The sequence below is a fragment of the Nothobranchius furzeri genome, chromosome 7 (assembly GCF_043380555.1).
Source record: "Nothobranchius furzeri strain GRZ-AD chromosome 7, NfurGRZ-RIMD1, whole genome shotgun sequence".
NCBI classification, from domain to species: domain Eukaryota; kingdom Metazoa; phylum Chordata; class Actinopteri; order Cyprinodontiformes; family Nothobranchiidae; genus Nothobranchius; species Nothobranchius furzeri.
This window is the reverse complement of record NC_091747.1, coordinates 46,811,817-46,833,378: the sequence shown is the minus strand read 5'-3', so window position 1 is coordinate 46,833,378 and position 21,562 is coordinate 46,811,817. Positions and strand designations below refer to the sequence as shown.

Here is a 21,562-nt window from a genome sequence, read left to right as displayed (position 1 = left end):
GACGGCTCCTGTCCTGTGGAACAGCTTTCCCCCTGAGGTTAAGATAACTGATTCTATGGCCTCTTTAAATTACGGCTGAGAACGCATTTGTGTGTCATGGTGTTTCATTGATAATCAACAGGCTGCAGGTTTTTCTTCCTCTTTTTATCTTTTCATATGTGACCTTTTATTGCAGTTTTATTCTTTTGTTGTTTTTATGTACAGTATTATGTCTCATCTGCCTGTGACTATTCTCTTGTAATGCTTTTGTCGGCCCCTTCATTGTTTTTACTGTTACTGCCTATGTGCAGCACTTTGGGGCGATGGATCTTGCCATTTAAACGTGCTTCCAAATAAATGCTGACTTGACACCCCACCCATCAGGTATCGTCTCTGAGACGCTCCTGCTGGGACCTGCGATGCTGGATGAAACAAGATGGTGCAAAACACCAGTCGCCGTTTTCTACATTTAAACAAATGTAGTTGTCCGTGACTTCAAATGGTGGTTGTTTGTTTTTTTTGTAGTTTGCCCTAAGGTTGAAGTGGTAGCAGCCGGCTGTTCCTCCTTCTCTGGTATTATTAAGTGGAGAGCCTCTCACACCTGTGGTGCTAAATATGCAAGTGCGTACTGAATGGAGGACTCAAAGAACTGCTGCCTTTTCTGATAATCAGTTGTCAAATATTCGTCATACAATATTCCTTGAAAGTAGAATTCCTTTGAGCCACACCCTTATATATAAAAACCACCAGTCCAGGTTTTAGATTTAGCTCATAACTGTAAAAAATCCCACAAATGTGTGATTTATAATGCAGGAAATTCCAGTGCAAATGCTCAGGGATGTCATTCAAAATACAAAAACCCTTCAAAAAAGTACTTTTGCAGACTTTCCCAGTGTTATCTACAGAGACGTTTGACTTAACTGATCAGACCATGCTACAGTCCTTGTTTTAGTTTCAGACAAGCGGCGCATCACTCACACGTCGACTGCCAACGCCTGAACTAAACCCTGGAGCGAAACCACCTCTGTGTACACAAGTATTAAACCGTTCACCTGACAATGTTTAAGTCTGCTGCCAAGTCTGACAGCTCTGCCCTTCTGACTTCTCAACAGAGGGCTGAGTTCCATTTACACACCAACCTCACTTCTCCCACGGCTGAGCAGTCTGGCCTGGACGTCCATCCTTCCCAGACTCCTCCGCTCTCCCCTCTGGGCATCAGGTCACGACCAGAGGGAGGGTCTCTCATCCCATCCGTCTGCCCTTTGCCCCCTCTATCTGTGGGAGCATGAGTAATTCTGTCTTTAAGGAGCTGTTTGTGAGAAGCTGGAGAAAAACCGTGGATGCTCGGAGCTACACCGGATCGATTACAAAGCGATACTGATGAGTCGTTCCTCATACACCTACGAGTGTGATAGAACTGTGAGGAACAGGAACAAAAGGTCAGACAGGAAAATAAGCAAAAGTAGATATAGTCCATTTTAATTCTAATTCCTAAACCTAGCTGTATACCCGTTTCAGAATAAAGGAAAAAACCCAAAGATACTTCCTGGATGTCATAAACTATCCTCCATGTTTTACTTTGATATTTTTTCTGTGACAGATTAAAAATAATGTATGTGACTCAGCACAAACACCAGGAGAACAAGGTCAGGTCAGAAGAGCCGCTCTGTTAACAGTATTTAATTTATGGCAAACAGACGAGACATTACTGGAAGCTTTTCTATTTCTGGAACCGTCTCGCAGTAAACATCTGAGGAGGATATTTTTGCTCAGCATACAAGGTACTCACTGACCCTAAAACTCCTCACGTCGTCATATCCCGGTTATTAAACAGCCTCTCATGTCTGTAGGCATTAAGGAGGAGACTGACAGCCACTCTTGGCCCAGTTAAGTGATGACTTTGACTGTAGGGGAATTCCACATATTGGGACAAGACTCTGGGAATCAGCCCCAGCTCCCTAGAGTGCTGGTAAAAGCTGGCAAATTTTCACTTAAGCAACAGAGCTGCAACGACCTTTTCCAGAGGATCTCTTTAGCTTTGAGATGAAACAGAAGATGTGGCATTTTGTTCTGATCTCCTCCAGCTTTCCCGTTGCTCCACCGCCGTTTTACCAAATGCAAGATGATCTGTGCCGCCTCCAAAAAAGGCAGAAACATTTAGGAGTGCACATCATCAACCCAGTTCATCTTGTCACTTCGCAGGTCTGCAGAACAAAGAACAGACTCTATACAGGGTCTGGTTTGTAACAAACCACAGTGTTGTTGGGCCTTCAGATAAAGCACCGATGTCGCTGCTGGGATGTGAGACTTCCACTCAGCACACTGTACCCAGAAGTGTTTACACAAGCCTTTCACCTTAAAGCACATCTTCTACATGACAAATGATGATGACCAATGCTGAGATCTTATGCTTGTTGTCATTTACTGGTGGCTATTCACACACACACACACACACACACACACACACACACACACACACACACGCACGCACGCACGCACGCACGCACGCACGCACGCACGCACGCACGCACGCACGCACGCACACACACACACACACACACACACACACACACACACACAATAATATCTCTGCTTTAACCGAAATTTAATGGTATTACATTAATATAAGAGTAAGAAAATACCGTAAATCCGCTAATACAGGCCCGGGCCTGTATTTGACTCAAGCTCATCAAGCTCCAGGCCTTTATTGGAAGGAGGACCAGAATTAGAGGCAGGCCTAAATTTCTATTTGAGCAAAATGAACTAATGGTTCGCTGGAGTTTTTGACAATTAAAATTGCACCCACATTTTCAAAGTTAAACATTTCTTTTAACAACGGTAGTTTCTGCTTCAGCCCTCTCCCCCCTCCCCCTGCGCAGCGGCCGCAAACTCACTGATGCGCCTGCAACCTCTCAGAGTTCCTGCTGCTCTAACCATTAAAATAATTATTTCATTTTCTGTTCCTCACTTCTGATTACCTTCAACGGTGTCTGTTTGTTGCAACCACCAGGTACAAAAACTAACTTGTTTTTATTTGACTATTTTTCTGTCCTGCCTGTTTATTATCTTCCTGCATCTCCTCTCAATACTAAAGAAAAACTGCTACCTGGGTTCATATATATTCACCTCATGAGTTACCTTTGGACTGCAGTTCTAAAAAATCTACCGACCACAAAAACAGCGGAGTGCAGTTAGGTGCGTCACCGAGGACAAAACAGGTGATGCGCCCCGATACACAGCAGCGAAAAGCATCAGGCACAAATAAAAGAATAAAAGACAGAAAACATAAAAGGAAATGAGCCGACATGAACGGTCGCGTGTTAAATTATTTTTTGAGGTGGCGACACCTGATTTGATAATGTTACTGTGGCCGTGCTCAGGAAGCAGATGTCTGGAGCGCGTCAACTATCAGAGCTTTGCATGCGCAAGCTGGTTAAGGTCAGGATGGGGGTGAGGGAAATGTTAAATTGCAAGAGGGTAAACGTCACAATTTGGTTAAATGTCTGTTTTACGGCGGGTGTCAGTACCGACGCTCTGGCACAGCGCGTTGCCTCCCGACGCGCAAGAGCTTGTCACCTGCTGACAGCAGGCTGCTGTATTTTCCAAGGACTGCATCTTGCCGGTGTAAGGTTATGAAGTTCGGAATTTTCAGCTCCACACAGCTGCCCCTGTACACAGTAACACCCGTGTATAAAAGCCAAGGTCGGGTGTTCCTCAGACTGTTTACATTCCAGGAGAAGAGTCCGAAGGAGAAGAACACTTTTACTTAATCAAAGTACTTTATTTGTGATTAAAAAAATTAAGCAAAACATATGTTGATCAATAATAATCAAGTGAATGATCTGTGGAATAAAGATGTCATGATTTATGTGTTTAATGAAAACAGGACTATTGCACAGACAGACTGACCCTCATCTCCATAGAAACGCATGACACATTGTTCCAACCAATCAGAGCTTTCGGCTGCCGCAGGAGAATCTGGCTTGTTGACTTAAAGTGTCCAATCCGCTTTACTAAAACTTATCAACAATTCAGAGATATAAAACAAGGCAATGCCATTTTAAGCTCAGTTCCATTTTGACTTCAGTTCTAGTCACCGTCATCCCAAAGAAAAGCACAGCCTGGCCAGATGTGTTTTCTTCTTTAAACTAAGAACTGTGAAGTTGGAGATTTTCGTCGTTTAACAACCAGATGACATCCTTTCAAAATAAGAGCACCTGCTGACGCTGCCGATTGGTACCGGGGTCGACCCTTCAGACGGGCTTTGACGTGCTGCGACCGCTGCTCCGAACAGCTCCAGTACACATCCGAGGTTCTTGGACCTGGCATTTCCTGATCTACCTGGGAGGCCCCCCACTGGGTACGTACACGGCAAAATAGCAGCTCATGTCATCACTTTATAAGCCTCGTGATATCTAGTCATAACAAAGACGACCAGATTCAATGACGTCAGCCTAAGGAGTCTGAACCAACCACACACACACACACACACACACACACACACACACGCACCAACACAACATCCAAATCCATTTTCATCCATCACAGAGTTAGTCCTGGTAGATTGTTAAGAATTTTAATTAAGAAATTAAAGATGCTCAAACGATCCCAACTCTCTCTCTTTTCTTGTCTCAAAGTCAATACAGAGTGTTTAATTAAACTCCCTGATGATAAAAACAGCCTATCTTCTGATTATAACAAGTGATCTACTTACAGTGTATTAAAATACAACTCTAGATAGTTACATCACTCTATTCCGTTACATTTGGCGAGCCTAGCATGATATCTGCACAGTTTATTACACTTTGTGCCGATTTTGAGACATATTTTGGGATTTTTGTTCAGTGTGAGTTCAGAGGAAAAGGCGAGCAATTTCCTCGTTCAGCTTCTCAGAAAGGGGGGTGCACATTCATCACCCTCCAACAGGAGGCGCTGTTTCATCAAAACACCTTAAGTGCTGACGTGTGCTGACGGCCATTTTGAGGCCTACATTTGAGGGTAAACATTTCTCCTGTTTTAATACGTTGGAACCGTCTGTTTATTGTTTGTCGCGGTGTTTGTGACACTGTGTGCATCCATTTGTGTAATCGGAGACGGAAGACTCCGTCGGAAATTTATTTCCGTTCGATAAGCGCCTGATCCACGCTGATCCTTGACGGAATACTCGTTAGCACCTACCGTAGCTTAACTTGCTAGGTAAACGCTGTAAGTCGGGTTATTACCGTAGAGCGATACTGCCTCCAGATTGCGTACGCTACTGAAACCCTTTTAACCACGGAGCGAGATGCCCGTTGGTTGATCGGGCAATTTTAAGACCCTGGTCGCTCCAGGGCGTTCGCTAGCATTAGCCAAAGAGCTAACTAGCCACTCTCGGTGGAAGGCTCAGGAAAGCGTCCCGCGAAGCTTTCAAGCTGTTCCGACGCAGCGATTCTGCGTCCTTTAATCCGCTAAACCTTCCGGTACGGAGTACTTTTGGGTAACGTTAGCGGCGGTTCTAATAAACGCTCCGGTGTTTAGAATCGTGATTCTGCTACGACGGAAAAACACCGAGTGCCGGACTGCGCATGCGCAACAATCCGCCATCTTAGGTGCCCGACACGTAGCTCGACCGGCCATCTTGGACAGGTCAAAAGACAATGATATTTTTGGCATTATTGAACAATTTTGCCCAAAATATTCATTCAACAGCCACGCTTCCCTGTAACTAATTCTTTAATAAGTCTACAGGTAAGCTTGTTTCTAAATAAACATCTAAATAGAAACAAATTCAAAGAGTAAATTAGTAAATTCCAGATCTCATTGCTGATTTAGAAAATGGACTCAGAGGAAACGATGCAATTAACATCCCAAATTCAGGCGGCGATGCAAAGCGCTCTCCTGCCAATGATGCAAAACACTTTCCTTCCAATGATGACTAACATGATGATTATGATCTGCAATCTTCAGAAAGACGTAGAGGGCGTCAAACAATTTGTGCGTGATTCTCAGGCGACCCGGTCAGAGACTCCGTGTTTGCCTGAGAAGCCGCAAAATGAGACTGAAATGCTGCAGGCTGATGTTTTCACAGGTTCTGACTCACAGGAAAACAACAACACCTCAAAGGAAAGCGACAACACCTCTCCGGTCGTTCCATCCGTAGCGATGTTAGGCGATGAACCCACAGATGACGACCCCAGTACCGCTACTGCTACCGCCGTAACTGAAAAAATTTTGCTTGCACCTCTGGTCGTGAGAAAGGGATCTAATAGTCCCGCGGTGGAGGTCACTGTAAATCAGAGACATCGCTGTGTCGCATTATTAGACACAGGAGCGGACATCTCGCTCATCAGCGGAGCTCTTTACAGCAGCCTGTGCGAACAAAAGGGGGAGGACATCTCACCCCCCACACTCATTTCGGGCCCAAAGGATTTTGACGATTTCTATGGCGCTCCCTCGTCCGCGGCTGCGACGACTGAGGTCAACATCTCGATAGGAGGCATGTCCTTTAAACACCTCGTGTACATCAGTGAGGAGATGAGGATGCCCATGCTCATAGGGTTGGACTGTCTCCAACGCCTTGACGCTAGAATCAGCTACGCGTCCGGACAACTGTTTGCACGTGTGAGGAAGCCAAAGCCGTACAAACCGTGGCCTGACACAGGCGGACGCCTTTCTGTGGCAAGTCTTTCGCGGGGGGACGCGATTTTGACCTCACCACCACTCTCGAAGCCACCGGGTAGACCCCCGGAACTTCTGTTACAGATTGAGAAGGTAATAGACCAAGCAGATGCTCTCACAAACGAGGTCGAGCGAGACAAGCTACGACAACTTTTGCTAAATTACCAGGATTTTCTTTCACTTGACTCCTTGGACTGTAGTCTGACCACTATCCATGAGGTCCGGATTCCTACCAGGCCAGATGCACCGCCGTCCTTTGTGCGGAAATACAAGATTCCCCTGGCGTCCATATAACCGGTCCAGGAAATCATTGACAGCCTCTTGGCTAACGGGGTCATTCGACCCTGCAACAGCACCTACTCGGCTCCGTTGTGGCCGGTACTGAAGCCTAATGGTAAGTGGCGACTTACCATTGACTACCGGCAACTCAACAAACAGGTCCCCTTGTCTAGGTGGCCTATGGCACGCCTGGAGCAGGAGCTTCCAAAAGTGAAAGATGCTAAGTACTTTTCCACACTTGACATTGCGTCCGGATTTTGGACGATTCCCGTCCACGAATCGGACCAACACAAACTTGCTTTCTCCTTTGCCAACCGGCAGTACACCTTCACCCGGTGTCCTTTTGGTTATTCCAACTCGCCAGCTGAGTTCAACATCTTCTTGAACATGATGACAGGCAGACAAATGACCCTACCGCTTCACCTGCTGTATCAACGACCGGTTCGGTCCGACACAGCCTCGGCTTGTACGAGCGGCCAATACTTGCAGGACCTGAGAACTCACCTGCTTGCAGCATTCTCGTTCGCACAGGCATCTCTGGAAAAGTCAGCTGAAGGCAGAACAACTTATTATGATAAGAAAGCCTCACATTCCGAACTCGATGTAGGTGATCAGGCCTGGTACTACATTTTCACTCCCAAAACGGGTAACAATAATGCGACCTCGGGGAAGCTGGCTAAGAAACTTTTGCCCAAATGGTCGGGTCCATACCTGATTACAGATAAGATCTCTCCGGTCGTGTATCAGATCAAGATCGCCGACAAAAACAAGGCGCCCGTCTACAAATGGGTACACAGGGACCATATCAAACTGCACAAGGGTCCCACAGATTTGGCCGATACCGACAACAACAATCCACCGACTTCAAAAGGGAGGGTGATAAATACGTCCCATTGGTTCCACAGATTTCTATCTCTGATTACACAAATTTGTTTGTTTGTGAGTGTACATGGTTGTCTTTCCTGTTATACGTCACGTGCAGACTTAAGGTGTGTTGAGACGGACGTGCTGTGGGCTCCTGGAGTCAGGTAAACGGCCAGGTAACAGTGAGTGGGTTAGGACACATAGTACTGTTGTCCAAAATTTTGTTTTTTTTAATCTTTACTAATCACAATTCCTTAGGGGTACATTAACATGAACATGATTACTAACCACTGATTTACATTTTAGTACTGATTTACATTTCTGTTTTTTTATAGTACCTTTGACCAGTTGATTTTAACAGTGAATATTGTGTTTGTGATTATCAATTCTTTGATTTATCCTACGGGGCTATAACCAATTTTGCCCCTGTCCTGACAGCTTGTATTTACAGTGAGGATTCACTGATACCAGTTAGGGTTTCGTTCATTTTTCAGCTTCTCGCATCATCCCTTTTTGCGTCTAACACAGACAGGGCTGCATCCATTTCTTCACTTCATGGGTAATTACACATAAACTAACACATAGTACAAAAGGCACTCATAGAGTTAGGTTTTTATTATTTTTTATTTCTTTGATGACATGAAATGCACTTTTGTCGTGTCTACATTGAAGTGCCTACACTGTGCTCTCTCTCCTCTGCTGAGCTTGTGAGGATCCTGCTTCCTGGGGGTGGATCCGTGACTCGTCATCTGCATCGACTACTCCTGAGGGTGCTCCGGCTCGTTGGCCTTGGACGACTGTGGTTCCGGCATGGCTGCTGGGACACCTCATTCGTTGGGATTACTGTCAACTGCTCTTCCCTTTTTGTGGATTACGATAAGTACTCTTTCAAAGTTCAATTTTTATTTGGAATATTACCCTGCCTGCGGATACAACAATAGATTTTTAATTGGAATACTACCCTGTTCGTGGATACGTACAAGATTTGCTCCTGCTTTGCTTTGTTGCCCGTGAGGATATAAAGTTGCTGTTGCTTCGTTTATGGCTTCCATGGGGAATAATTAATAACCTGCTGACTTGTGTTCTTCCTGAGGAGTATGCGAGACTGTTCTCCGGCGTGGGGTTCGTACCTCACCACAGATGTCTGTTCCCTTGGGATCGCATCCTGTTCTGTTGTCAAGGTTCTTCATAACTTGGGTTCGTTCAACGACCAAGTGGTCTCTTGAAGGACCACATTGACCTTGAAAAGGGGGGATATGTAAGGTTATGAAGTTCGGAATTTTCAGCTCCACACAGCTGCCCCTGTACACAGTAACACCCGTGTATAAAAGCCAAGGTCGGGTGTTCCTCAGACTGTTTACATTCCAGGAGAAGAGTCCGAAGGGGAAGAAGAACGCTTTTACTTAATCAAAGTACTTTATTTGTGATTTAAAAAATTAAGCAAAACATATGTTGATCAATAATAATCAAGTGAATGATCTGTGGAATAAAGATGTCATGATTTATGTGTTTAATGAAAACAGGACTATTGCACAGACAGACTGACCCTCATCTCCATAGAAACGCATGACACATTGTTCCAACCAATCAGAGCTTTCGGCTGCCGCAGGAGAATCTGGCTTGTTGACTTAAAGTGTCCAATCCGCTTTACTAAAACTTATCAACAATTCAGAGATATAAAACAAGGCAACGCCATTTTAAGCTCAGTTCCATTTTGACTTCAGTTCTAGTCACCGTCATCCCAAAGAAAAGCACAGCCTGGCCAGATGTGTTTTCTTCTTTAAACTAGAACTGTGAAGTTGGAGATTTTCGTCGTTTAACAACCAGACGACATCCTTTCAAAATAAGAGCACCTGCTGACGCTGCCGATTGGTACCGGGGTCGACCCTTCAGACGGGCTTTGACGTGCTGCGACCGCTGCTCCGAACAGCTCCAGTACACATCCGAGGTTCTTGGACCTGGCATTTCCTGATCTACCTGGGAGGCCCCCCACTGGGTACGTACACGGCAAAATAGCAGCTCATGTCATCACTTTATAAGCCTCGTAATATCTAGTCATAACAAAGACGACCAGATTCAATGACGTCAGCCTAAGGAGTCTGAACCAACCACACACACACACACACACACGCACCAACACAACATCCAAATCCATTTTCATCCATCACAGAGTTAGTCCTGGTAGATTGTTAAGAATTTATAATTAAGAAATTAAAGATTCTCAAACAATCCCAACTCTCTCTCTTTTCTTGTCTCAAAGTCAATACAGAGTGTTTAATTAAACTCCCTGATGATAAAAACAGCCTATCTTCTGATTATAACAAGTGATCTACTTACAGTGTATTAAAATACAACTCTAGATAGTTACATCACTCTATTCCGTTACACCGGTCATTATCACGTGACAGCGACTGTTCGATGACAGGCATAAAAGGTCACTATAGAGCGGTGAAGTCGACTAGTGACTAGTTCATACAACCCCTACTGCTCCCCAGAGTGTTCTGCAGCATAATCAGCACGTTCTCTTTGAACTTGATATCAAATTTTCGTCTCCTCTTCGTCTACGCACAGTTAAAGTTACCCTCGCGGTCTATCACTGGCAAATCAAAAGTGAGACGGATGACACAACCGCGCCCCGTACTTGCTTGTGACCACATTCCACCCGGCCACAATAAAAAACCGGCCATTATTCACCTTCGCAGACTCCGACATCGGCCAAAATGTGATAACCGGCCGTTAATTGAATACAGGCCAATATTAGAGGATTTACGGTATCAATACACTAAAATATTGTGATATTTTGTGTAATGATACTGAACGGATGTTTAAAAGCAATGTATACATCTTTTATTTACTATATTTCCTTTGTGTGGTGCAATTGAAACGTCGAGTGCTAGGCGGTAGCAGTTTTTACAGCCTTTACTCAGACAAAGCAACAAGCGTTAACACTTGAAGGCATCTGGCCTGAGTTTTTCAATTAAGTTGAGTCCAAAAATCACAAATATAGTCTAGTCTTTAGTATTGCAACATATTGTATTGTCTTCCATGTATTGTCATATATATCATATTGCCAGATTCATGCAATTACCCCAAATATAAAAAATTATATATATCAATATAATATATTATTATATACTCGCACCAAGCACATTTAAGCTTATGAGATGATTACTATCATATGACCAAACAATTACACGTTATTACCCCATTGCCTTCTGAAACTGATACACAAATGGCTACTAGATGTAAAAAATATTGTTTGTTAATATTGGCCCAGATTCACATATCAGACCAGTACCGTTATGTGTGCATCCCTATCGTACCATAACCATCTGTGCTGTCTCTGCTTTCCTGTGTAAATTAGTAATGTTGTAATGACCACGAAGAAATGGTGTGTTCTGAGAAAGGCTGGTTTAACATGTTATAAGCTTAGAAACACAATGCTTTACATTAGCATCTCCCAGCCAACTTAAGAATCTGCAACATAAAAATGCAGGTGGTGGTAATGCTAACCACAGAACAATGCTAGCCCGACATACAGCTAACGATAGCATGAGCTACAGCTAATACTTGCAAAATATTGCAAATGCTAGCCCAAGCTACTGCAAATGCTAGCCCGAGCTACTGCAAATGCTAGCCCAAGCTACTGCTAATGCTAGTCCGAACTACTGCAAATGCTAGCCTGAGCTACCGCAAATGCTTGCCCAAGCTACTGCTAATGCTTGCCCAAGCTACTGCTAATGCTAGTCTGAGCTACTGTATCGGTTCTAGGATGCCCCCTGGACCCTGTGAAGGTGGTTAGTGACAGGAAAATGACAGCTAAACTGTCATCCATGTTGGATAATATCTCCCATCCCATGCAGGGGACTTTGACAGCTATGAGCAGCTCCTTTAGTGGGAGACTGCGGCACCCAAGGTGTGGGACAGAGATGTCCCACATATCTTATCTTATCTTATCTTATCTTATCTTATCTTATCTTGTAAATGCCAAAAGAAAAACAAAGATTGGAGGTCCACTCACACTCCAGGACTAAATGGTAAGATCCAAACTTTGAATGAATGCCAGGTATATCTACAATGTGCTATACTTGTGCTCTTTCTCGAATGCTGTTCCATGCTGAACTAGCGTTGCACGCTGGACAAGCATACCAGCATCCAAAACATAGCATACTGTTTTTTTCAGTATGGCACACACACAGAGATCACGCAATTGCCAGGTGAAGGCAGCATGCCATCGGGGTAAAGTTAAAGTCCCATAGAGCTCCGGGAGTTGACGTCACTTCTCCCGGCATGCAACAGTTCAAATCGAAACGGCGCCATATTGGCATGCAGAAGCCCGCAGCTGGACTATTTGTTACTGTCAGAAAACTCAATCAAACGGGAAATATGGTAGATTCCTGTTGTGCCCCAGGATGTAGAACAGACGCGGACGACATAAGGAATGAGCCATTTACAGGATTCCCAAGATCCGGAGCGCCGCAAACGTTGGATCATTGTAACAAAACGTGCTAGTGGCCACTAAAATGAAGCTGTAGGACCCCGAGAGTAAAGGTTTTCGCTTATGCAGCGACCACTTCATATCAGGTACTTAAACCAACATTTCCTCAACTGTGTATGATATTTACAGTGGGGCAAAAAAGTATTTAGTCAGCCACCGATTGTGCAAGTTCTCCCACTTAAAATGATGACAGAGGTCAGTAATTTTCATCATAGGTACACTTCAACTGTGAGAGACAGAATGTGAAAAAAAAATCCATGAATTCACATGGCAGGATTTTTAAAGAATTTATTTGTAAATCAGGGTGGAAAATAAGTATTTGGTCACTTCAAACAAGGAAAATCTCTGGCTCTCACAGACCTGTAACGTCTTCTTTGAGAAGCTTTTCTGTCCTCCACTCGTTACCTGTATTAATGGCACCTGTTTGAACTCATTATCTGTATAAAAGACACCTGTCCACTGCCTCAAACAGTCAGACTCCAAACTCCACTATGGCCAAGACCAAAGAGCTTTCGAAGAACACCAGGAAAAGAATTGTAGACCTGCACCAGACTGGGAAGAGTGAATCTACAATAGGCAAGCAGCGTGGTGTGAAAAAATCAACTGCGGGAGCAATTATCAGAAAATGGAAGACATACAAGACCACTGATAATCTCCCTCGATCTGGGGCTCCACGCAAGATCTCATCCCGCGGGGTCAAAATGATCATGAAAATGGTGAGCAAGAATCCCAGAACCACACGGGGGGACCTGGTGAAGTACCTGCAGAGAGCTGGGACCACAGTAACACAGGTCACCATCAGTAACACACCACAACGGCAGGGAATCAAATCCTGCAGTGCCAGACATGTTTCGCTGCTGAAGCCAGTGCATGTCCAGGCCCGTCTGAAGTTTGCCAGAGAGCACATGGATGATACAGCAGAGGATTGGGAGAATGTCATGTGGTCAGATGAAACCAAAGTAGAACTTTTTGGTATAAACTCAACTCGTCGAGTTTGGAGGAAGAAGAATACTGAGTTGCATCCCAAGAACATCATAACTACTGTGAAGCATGGGGGTGGGAACATCGTGTTTTGGGGCTGTTTTCTGCTAAGGGGACAGGACGACTGATCCATGTTAAGGACAGAATGAATGGGGCCATGTATCGTGAAATTTTGAGCCAAAACCTCCTTCCATCAGTGAGAGCTTTGAAGATGAAACGTGGCTGGGTCTTCCAACACGACAATGATCCCAAACACACCGCCCGAGCAACAAAGGAGTGGCTCCGTAAGAAGCATATGAAAGTCCTGGAGTTGCCTAGCCAGTCTCCAGACCTCAACCCCAGTCTATTGCTTCATATGAATTGCAAATGTGTGGTATTTTGAAAAGATTAGCCAAATAAAATGTACCTAAACATGAAGTACTTGTTTGAGGACAACGTGATTATTTTAGGTTCTCAATTGTGCCATGCGGCAAGATAAACTTGCAAAGTTTAGCAAAAATTTACAGGTGAAAATAAATATTGTAATTAAAAATTTTTTACAACTATGTGTTCAGATAAGCTTGAAAATGTTTTGAGCATTAAAAAAACAATTATTTCTTGCAAGTGAGACCTTTATTCAGCTTTAGAAACAATTAGCTAGCTAACTAGCAAGCAAGTCCGAGTCATATGTATGCAATCTATGTTTTTTTTATGAATTTTTACTGCAGTTTGGAGGTTATTTTATTATTTTATTGTTACAGGAAATTTTTCATTGTCAAAAGCAGATCAACTGCTCAATGCAATAGCAGAAAACTCTGATGTTAAAGGTTTATCAGATGGTGAAGACAATGATCTGGCTTTGGATGGAAATGTTCCACATTTTTTTGATGATATGACTGTGGAGCATCATCCTAATGATTCAGAAGAACATTCACCAGAGGATGATTCAGATGAAGATTATAGACCATCTGAAGGAGATCCTGACAGCAATGATGAAAATGAGCCACTCCATCCACATGTGCACAAGCATGGGTGTCAACGACAGCGCGTTGAGAATGAATATGAGCCAGAGGACAATTTTGTTATATTTTCACCTTGACTCTTTAATTGCTTTAAAATTATAAGTGCATTACTAAAAAAAGTTTATGTATTTTTTGCATCAGCTCTGAACAAGGATGAACCAGTACATAGAGAGCCCAGAGGAGACCCGAGCAACGATGGACGTGGACAGCGCTGGAAATCTGCTCCATTTACTCCAAACATTGTCTAGTTTCAGGGTGAAAAGGATGACCTGATAAATGAACGAGCAAACTGGCAGCCAATAGATTGTGGAGCAGTATATGGACTCACAGTTGATGAAACTCCTTGCTGACTGCACAAATAGCATGTCACTAGCTAAAAATGGCAAGTTGCTCAATACTACAGTGGAAGAAATTTACCACATTTTTGGGGCAGCAATCTTGATGTCCTGTGTGCATTATCCCCACACAAGAATGTTCTGGTCCAATGCTTTTCAGATCCCTGCCATTAGTGACAGAATGTCATGTGATCGGTTTTTCAAACTAAGGAGCAATCTGAAAGCAGTAATTGATGATGATATTCCAGAAAACCAGAAGAAAGCGGACAGGTTCTGGAAGGTGAGACCTTTTATGGATCATGTACTCAAAGGATGTTGCCTTCAGGCTCAACCAGAATGTGCCTCAATAGATGAGCAGATGATCCAGTTTACTGGAGCCTGTCCGTTCCGACAGTATGTGTCACTAAAGCCCAATCCAGTAGGGGTGAAGAACTTTGTTCTGGCATCACCAGGTGGAATTGTACTGGACTTTGAAGTCTATCAAGATGCAAAAACATTGAGTTTGCAGGTTGAGGACTCAGAAGGACTGGGTTTAGGTGCACTGGTAATCAAACGTCTGTGTGGAACACTACATGCTGGTACAAAGCTGTACTGTGATCAGTTCTTCACCACCATACCAGCTGTAGATTTCATGCTGGAGAAGCAGGTGTACCTTACTGGTACAGTGATGAAGAACCAGGTCTCCAAGGCAATGGAGAAGCTACCGAGTGACAAAACCCTGAAACAGCAAGGAAGAGGGGCCTCAGCGACAGTCACCCGAGCAGATGGGAAACTGTGTGTAGTCAAATGGTACAACAACAAGCCAGTTGTGACGCTTTCTGCCATTCATGCCAAACAACCCGAAGATACCTGCCAGCGATGGTCCAAGAAAGACAAAAAATATGTGATCGTCACTTGTCCAAGTATTGTGCAAGAGTACAACGCTAAAATGGGTGGGGTAGACTTGTCAGACAGGATGATGAGCTACTACCGAATGAGTGTCTGAACCAAAAAATGGACCATTCGCATGTTGATGCACTTCACTGATCTTGCCCTAGCTAACAGCTGGCTGCTGTATCGCCAAGATGAGCAAGAAAAAGGCACCCCAAGAAAGGCTACCATGAAGTTTCTTGAGTTTCATTTGGTAGTAGCTCAGGTATTCCTCAGCAAAAATGGTATCCCTCAGATGCTAGTGTTGTAGATGCAGAGGAAGAGGATGTACACCAACTCAAACCAGGCAAAAGGTCTCAGGTCACTCCAGTCCCACATGTCTCAGTCCGCACATGTACTGCTGTTCATCTCCCTGAGATGGTGGTCTTGAAAACCCCTTCGTGTATGTTGCATGACGTGCAATGTGTTCCTGTGCTTACAGAGTGAACGCAACTGCTTTGCAGCATTTCACAAGCTTGACTCTCACAAAGCTTGAAAGGATGGCTTTTCTGTGTAGGTTGGAAAACTGCTTTGGGGAAAAGAGGTTGTCAATGAAAGTAGTCAAGTGTCTGTTCAAGAGGCTGTTTACGAACATTGATGACATTTCATTTTGATAGTTTGTTTATTTTGATCAAAATGGATTTGTTCAGGTACAATAAAGGGAGGCGGGCTCAGCCTTAGAGATAGGGTGAGGAGCTTGGACATTCGGGAGGGACTCGGAGTAGAACCGCTGCTCCTCCGGATCGAAAGGAGCCAGTTGAGGTGGTTTGGGCATCTGGTCAGGACGCCTCCTGGACACCTCCCTGGGGAGGTGTTTCAGACATGTCCTGCCGGCAGGAGGCCCCCAGGTCGACCCAGGACACGTTGGAGAGGTTACATCTCCAATCTGGTCCAGGAACGCTTTGGGGTCCTGCCGGAGGAGCTGGTGGAGAAGGCCGGGGAGAGGACGGTCTGGAGCTCCCTAGTTGGGATGCTGCCCCCACGACCCGGATCCGGATAAGCGGAGGAAGACGACGACGACAACAACAACGAAGTTCAAGTTTATTGCATAAAAAAAGGCTTTATACTTTTTTTTTTTTTGCACTTTTTGTAAAGCCATGTCATGTTAGGGGCATGAAACTAAAAACTGTTAGCAATACTGTTCGATTTCCTAATGCTCTATGGTCAAAATAAACTGGTTTATAAATTTTTAACCAACTGTGTCTTTGTGGGTCATACAGTTTGGATAGACCTATTGTCCTCATATGTGGACACACATTTTTGAGAAAAGTACTTCTAACAAAATGCTGAAATTTGGATATTAGACTAATTGACACCTTTCAGTCTCAAATAATAAAAAAACATTTTTAAATGCAAAAATAAACCACTTGTCCCCATATGGGGATATCCTTTTTTCCAAAAACTACTTCCTGTACAAAGACAAAGTTTTGTTATTATACTTATGATGTCCTACTAAACTTAAACAACTAAGATAAATAAAAAATGCACAAGAAAACAATGGTCGGGTCTCATGCAAACACAAGAAAAACATCACCACCTGCCTTTTGCCTTCTTGCTTGAGGCCAATAAACATTGCCCCTGGGATGGAAGAATATTAAACACAAGTCCCCACCTTATTCTAAATGAAAACATGAAATAAGGTTTAAGTTAAACTTTTGTCTGCCTTACCTGGTGAACAAGGCTGTTGGTTGTGGTATCGGAGGACGTGCTGCCATCAGAACCTTTAAAGCGACTTTTCCTCTGGTTTCCTTTGCTTTGAGACTTCAGAACAAAAAATAAAGAACAGAAAAAAACTTAACTGCAGCGTTTTTGACAAGCTTGTCTTCATTCTAGCTTTTAAAGTTGCTTCTTCTATGTGGGAAGTGCTATTATTTTTCAGACTGAACTTAAAAATCCTACTTTGCAAAACATAAATGTTCTTTATTCTGATAGGATGTAGGAGTAATTTACCAAACATCAATCTCATGGTTATTTCAGTAGTTAAGGGTTTCATAATCAATGTTAAATAATTCTGGTATCGCCTGGTCATAGTAATTATGTGGGTGGTCTACTTTGCCATAAAATGAGATGCCTAATATACAAGAACTCATCCAGCATTTGTTGTCAATAGCAACTGTAAAGTAGAAATACATGTTGGTATTTTATTCCAGCCCAAAGCCCCAGGACGTGTTAAACATGAATACAAAACAAAGGCTGGTCATGTCAATCATTGTTATAATGGAGCCAGACATAAACAAATACACACATTTAATGCTAAATGCACATATTGCAAATACTCATTACAAAGCTCAAACAGTCTGTGAAAACTATGATTTTTTTGCTACGAACACATCGTTTGGCCAAATTAATCTGTTGAATTAGCTGTTTGTTATTCAAAATATAAATTTTAATGAAGGTAATCAAAATCAGACAAGAAAATAAAAATGCATTACATGGAGAAGTGTATAAAATAATATCTGTCGAAGTGACAGTGTGCGTTTTTCCTGGTGATAGGGGGCTGTAGATACCTAAATCGTTGCAAACAAGCAGTATTTTTGTGTTGGAGTAAGACCTCACCAACGGATGCCCATTACCCCGGCTTTCCACGGGAGCCGTCAGCAGCACGTTACTGCAGCAGCACGTCATAGCTGCTGATAGGAACCGCTGTGGTCAACAGAACCTTTTCCACTGGAGCCGTCGGCAGCCGTCAGCAGCGCGAGTCGGCCGCGTCTCAGGAGCAGCATGTCGCGGCCTTTACGCGCCGGTTCTATTTTCTACGCGCGACGCCTCTGAAACGGGTCAAGTTCGACATTTTTGGGGAAGGAAAGACAGGAAATCGGACGCGGAAATGGAGAGAAGCTACAGAGATTTTCAGAATAAAGAACGTACTGCCTTCCGGTTGCTTTACTTTTAAAAAAGGTTACTAACTGTGCGTCCCCGTGAGAAGTTATCACCTAGCTAGCGGTCTCCTTTGTTTTTCAGGTCCGTATTGGCGATTATAAAACGGACAGAACATAAAACACAAACCATGTTGTAGTTTTCTCCTGCTTGTTGTTGTGTTTACTGATGAAGTCACTCGTGTGACTTCGTGCTCTGTAGGTGACAGCTGCTCCCCTGCTGCTTCGCGCCTCGTGGGAAGGGCCAAGCACCAGCTTACGCGAGCAAGACGTGCTGCTGCAGTAACGTGCTGCTGACGGCTCCCGTGGAAACCCGGGGTTAGGGTCAAAAAGCCCTGGGGAGTGCAAATTTTCGCAAAATAACAAGTGCATCAGACTCCCTTTCATCACTGAAAACAACATTTAAGAAGGACAAACGTTTTGTAACCGTTTGTTACAAATCAGTAAATGCATTTTGTCCTCATGGGCTCCTGTAGAAGGAAGCATGGCATCTAATATGGTGTCGCCCAGAGACATAGACCCACTCCCAAGTATTTTTATGGTTATATGTTACAAAGCCGTCAATATTTTTCAACAACTGGGCATCATTTCATTCATTTTCAACAACAATTTGATGGATATTTCCAGAAATGAATGGTAAAAACACATTGTCTCTTTAAAGTTATCCCCCAATGAGTCACAACACACCCCTGATGAAACAGAAACATTGACCTAACTCACGTGCTAAAATGCCTAGAAAACGCTAAATATAGGGATGGTCCGATCTGATCACGTGATCGGAAATTGGGCCAGATCATGAGATTTTAAGAAGTTTAGAATTGGGTGAAAAAGATCAGATTATATCTTATAAAACAACAAATATAACTTTCTAATTTCATCCTGAAACAAGAGATATTCAAACGGAACAAAAATGGTTTGGTTTAAATTTTTATTTCATGATGTTAACATGTTTTTAATCAATTAACTTCCTAAACAAGTGAAAGTGAAATGTAAAGGACAACTTTTTCTTTCTTTATTTTATTTTAATGCTTTTCTGAAAAGTATTGGATCAGGACTCAGTATCAGCAGACGCTCTAAATCAAATTTCTTGGAATCGGAGTAAAAAAACTTGATTGAGATCTCTCTACCTAAATCCTTATTTGTTGTTGCTCTATAAAACATTGTCCAACTGTTGCAGAATTTCATTTAAATGTAATTTCATGTTCACTAATAACATCTGGGCAGCAGTAGCTCTGTAGGTTGAGCGAGTTGCCCAGTAATCAGAAGGTTGTTCAATCCCAGTTTCCACCAGAGAATGCTGCTGTTGTGTCCTTGGGCAAGACACTTTACCCGACTTGTTGGCTGGTGGTGGTCAGAGGGACCGGTGGCGCCAATGCTCGGCAGCACCAGGGCAGCAGTGGCTACATTGTAGCTGACCAGTGTGTGGATGGGTGAATGACTGATTGTGTTGTGAAGCGCCTTGGGGGGTTGTAGAACCCTAGGAAGGCGCTATAATAAATACTCTAAATCACCTTTATTTAAATGTCTGACTTTAACTTTAAAGTTAAGATTTTACAGTTAGTGAAATTCAGAGTAAAAATGTGCTTTCTTTAACTGATGTTTTTAGTGACATTTTTGCATTAAAAAAGGTGAAAAACATTTAGATATCGGCCCATAAAAACCGGCAGCACACATGACCATCGGCCGACCATGTCTCCTACAAATTGGGATCAGCAATGGGAAAACTATCAGTCGGACTCTAATTTCAGGCGTTAAACTCATAATTCTGCTCTTAAAAATCAGAATTTGGGCATCAAAGTTATAACTCTGATATCAAAAGTCAGAATTCTTATAACGCTTAAATTCGGAGGTCAAAGTTCTGGGATTAAAAGTCATAATAGTTGTTTTTTCCCCCCTGAATTACGAGACGAATGAGTAATACTTTTTGGGACAGAATCACGGTTAATATGAACATCCGTGACTGAACCAAACTGAGACGAACTCACCTGTAACACCAGGTGTTCTGCGCTCTCCATGAGTCGGTCCGGAGCTGCTCCTGCTTTAGTTGTCGGACTGTTGTTGACGACCATTAGGGAACGCGAACAAACGCGTTCACCAGGACCGCTTCGCTGGAGGAAGAAGCTGAGTTCTGGCTGAAATAAAAAACAAAACTCATGGTGACGCCGTCGAGGAGAACGGAAACGGACACAAGGCGCCGCTACAACCCAGCGGGCATCGAGATGTTTGGTGTTTGTTTTCCAAATGAAAAGCCTTCAGCATCTGAAAGCCTGCTCATCAGATCAGCCCTTCCCACACGGACTGAGACCCGCTGCTCCTCTTCTCCAACTCCTCTGCCTCCTCACCTGATCAAAGGATGGGATGAGTTGCAGCGTCCAGGTGAAGGATGAACAAAAAAGGAAAAGTGCAAGTCATCCAACTGACAAGTGGAAATATAGGATAAGACTTTGTTTATTTGATAGTTTGTACTTAAGGTGGTACACCATCAATGGGAGGGGCCTGTTCAGAATAGGCATTTAAGATGAAACTCAAACATTTTGAAAATGATGCAAAACTTCATCTTTGTCAGTGATACAACCTAAAAGGTGAAACTTATATATGAGGTAGACTCATTCCATGCAAAGACAAATATTTTAAGTATTGATTTGTTATAAATTAGATTATTATGGATTACAGAACATGAAAACCCCACTTTTAAGTGTCACACTTTAATCAGCTAATATATCCAAACACCTGCAAATGGTTCCTTTAGATGGTGTCTCAGTCTAAGGTGACTTACTGACATAAATGGACTTTTGCATTTTAGTTTCACCTGTAGGGTCACTCAGGTCACCGTAGACTTCTTTTTCTCCTGTCTACAATAAATACAGCAACTGGACTCAGAAGAAAAAGAATTTGGCCCTAAAGAGTAAACTGGATCGCATAAAATCTAATAAACAAGAATGATTGCTTGAAGAACCTACCAGTGGTTAAATTAGTTGAAAAGCATAAACTTATTATTAGTGTAAACGTTTTTGTACAACTTCATCCACTTCCAAGGTGAAAGAAAAGGGAAAACAATCTAATCTTGGTGATCCTTGTTGCTTTCATCAGTTAGAAATTATGTTTTCTCTTAAATATCACACACAACCTTTACCCATCCGACCCAGCTGCAACCATTCTCATGCACAATTTTAAAACTTTGAA

General features: G+C 43.2%; 1 protein-coding gene across 2 annotated transcripts in view; it reads right to left on the bottom strand.

Moving 5' to 3' along the window:
* Positions 1-21,067, bottom strand: part of cacnb2a (calcium channel, voltage-dependent, beta 2a) — a 107,157-nt gene extending 86,090 nt beyond the window's left edge. For both annotated transcript variants that reach the window (XM_015954650.3, XM_015954652.3), the window contains exons 1-2: positions 20,365-21,067; positions 17,172-17,264 (exon numbers count right to left, since the gene is read on the bottom strand). In XM_015954650.3, the coding sequence (XP_015810136.3) occupies positions 17,172-17,264; positions 20,365-20,448 (177 nt within the window). In that variant the 5' untranslated portion in view covers positions 20,449-21,067. The remainder of the gene's footprint in view (positions 1-17,171; positions 17,265-20,364) is intronic.
* Positions 21,068-21,562: the final 495 nt, after the last annotated feature.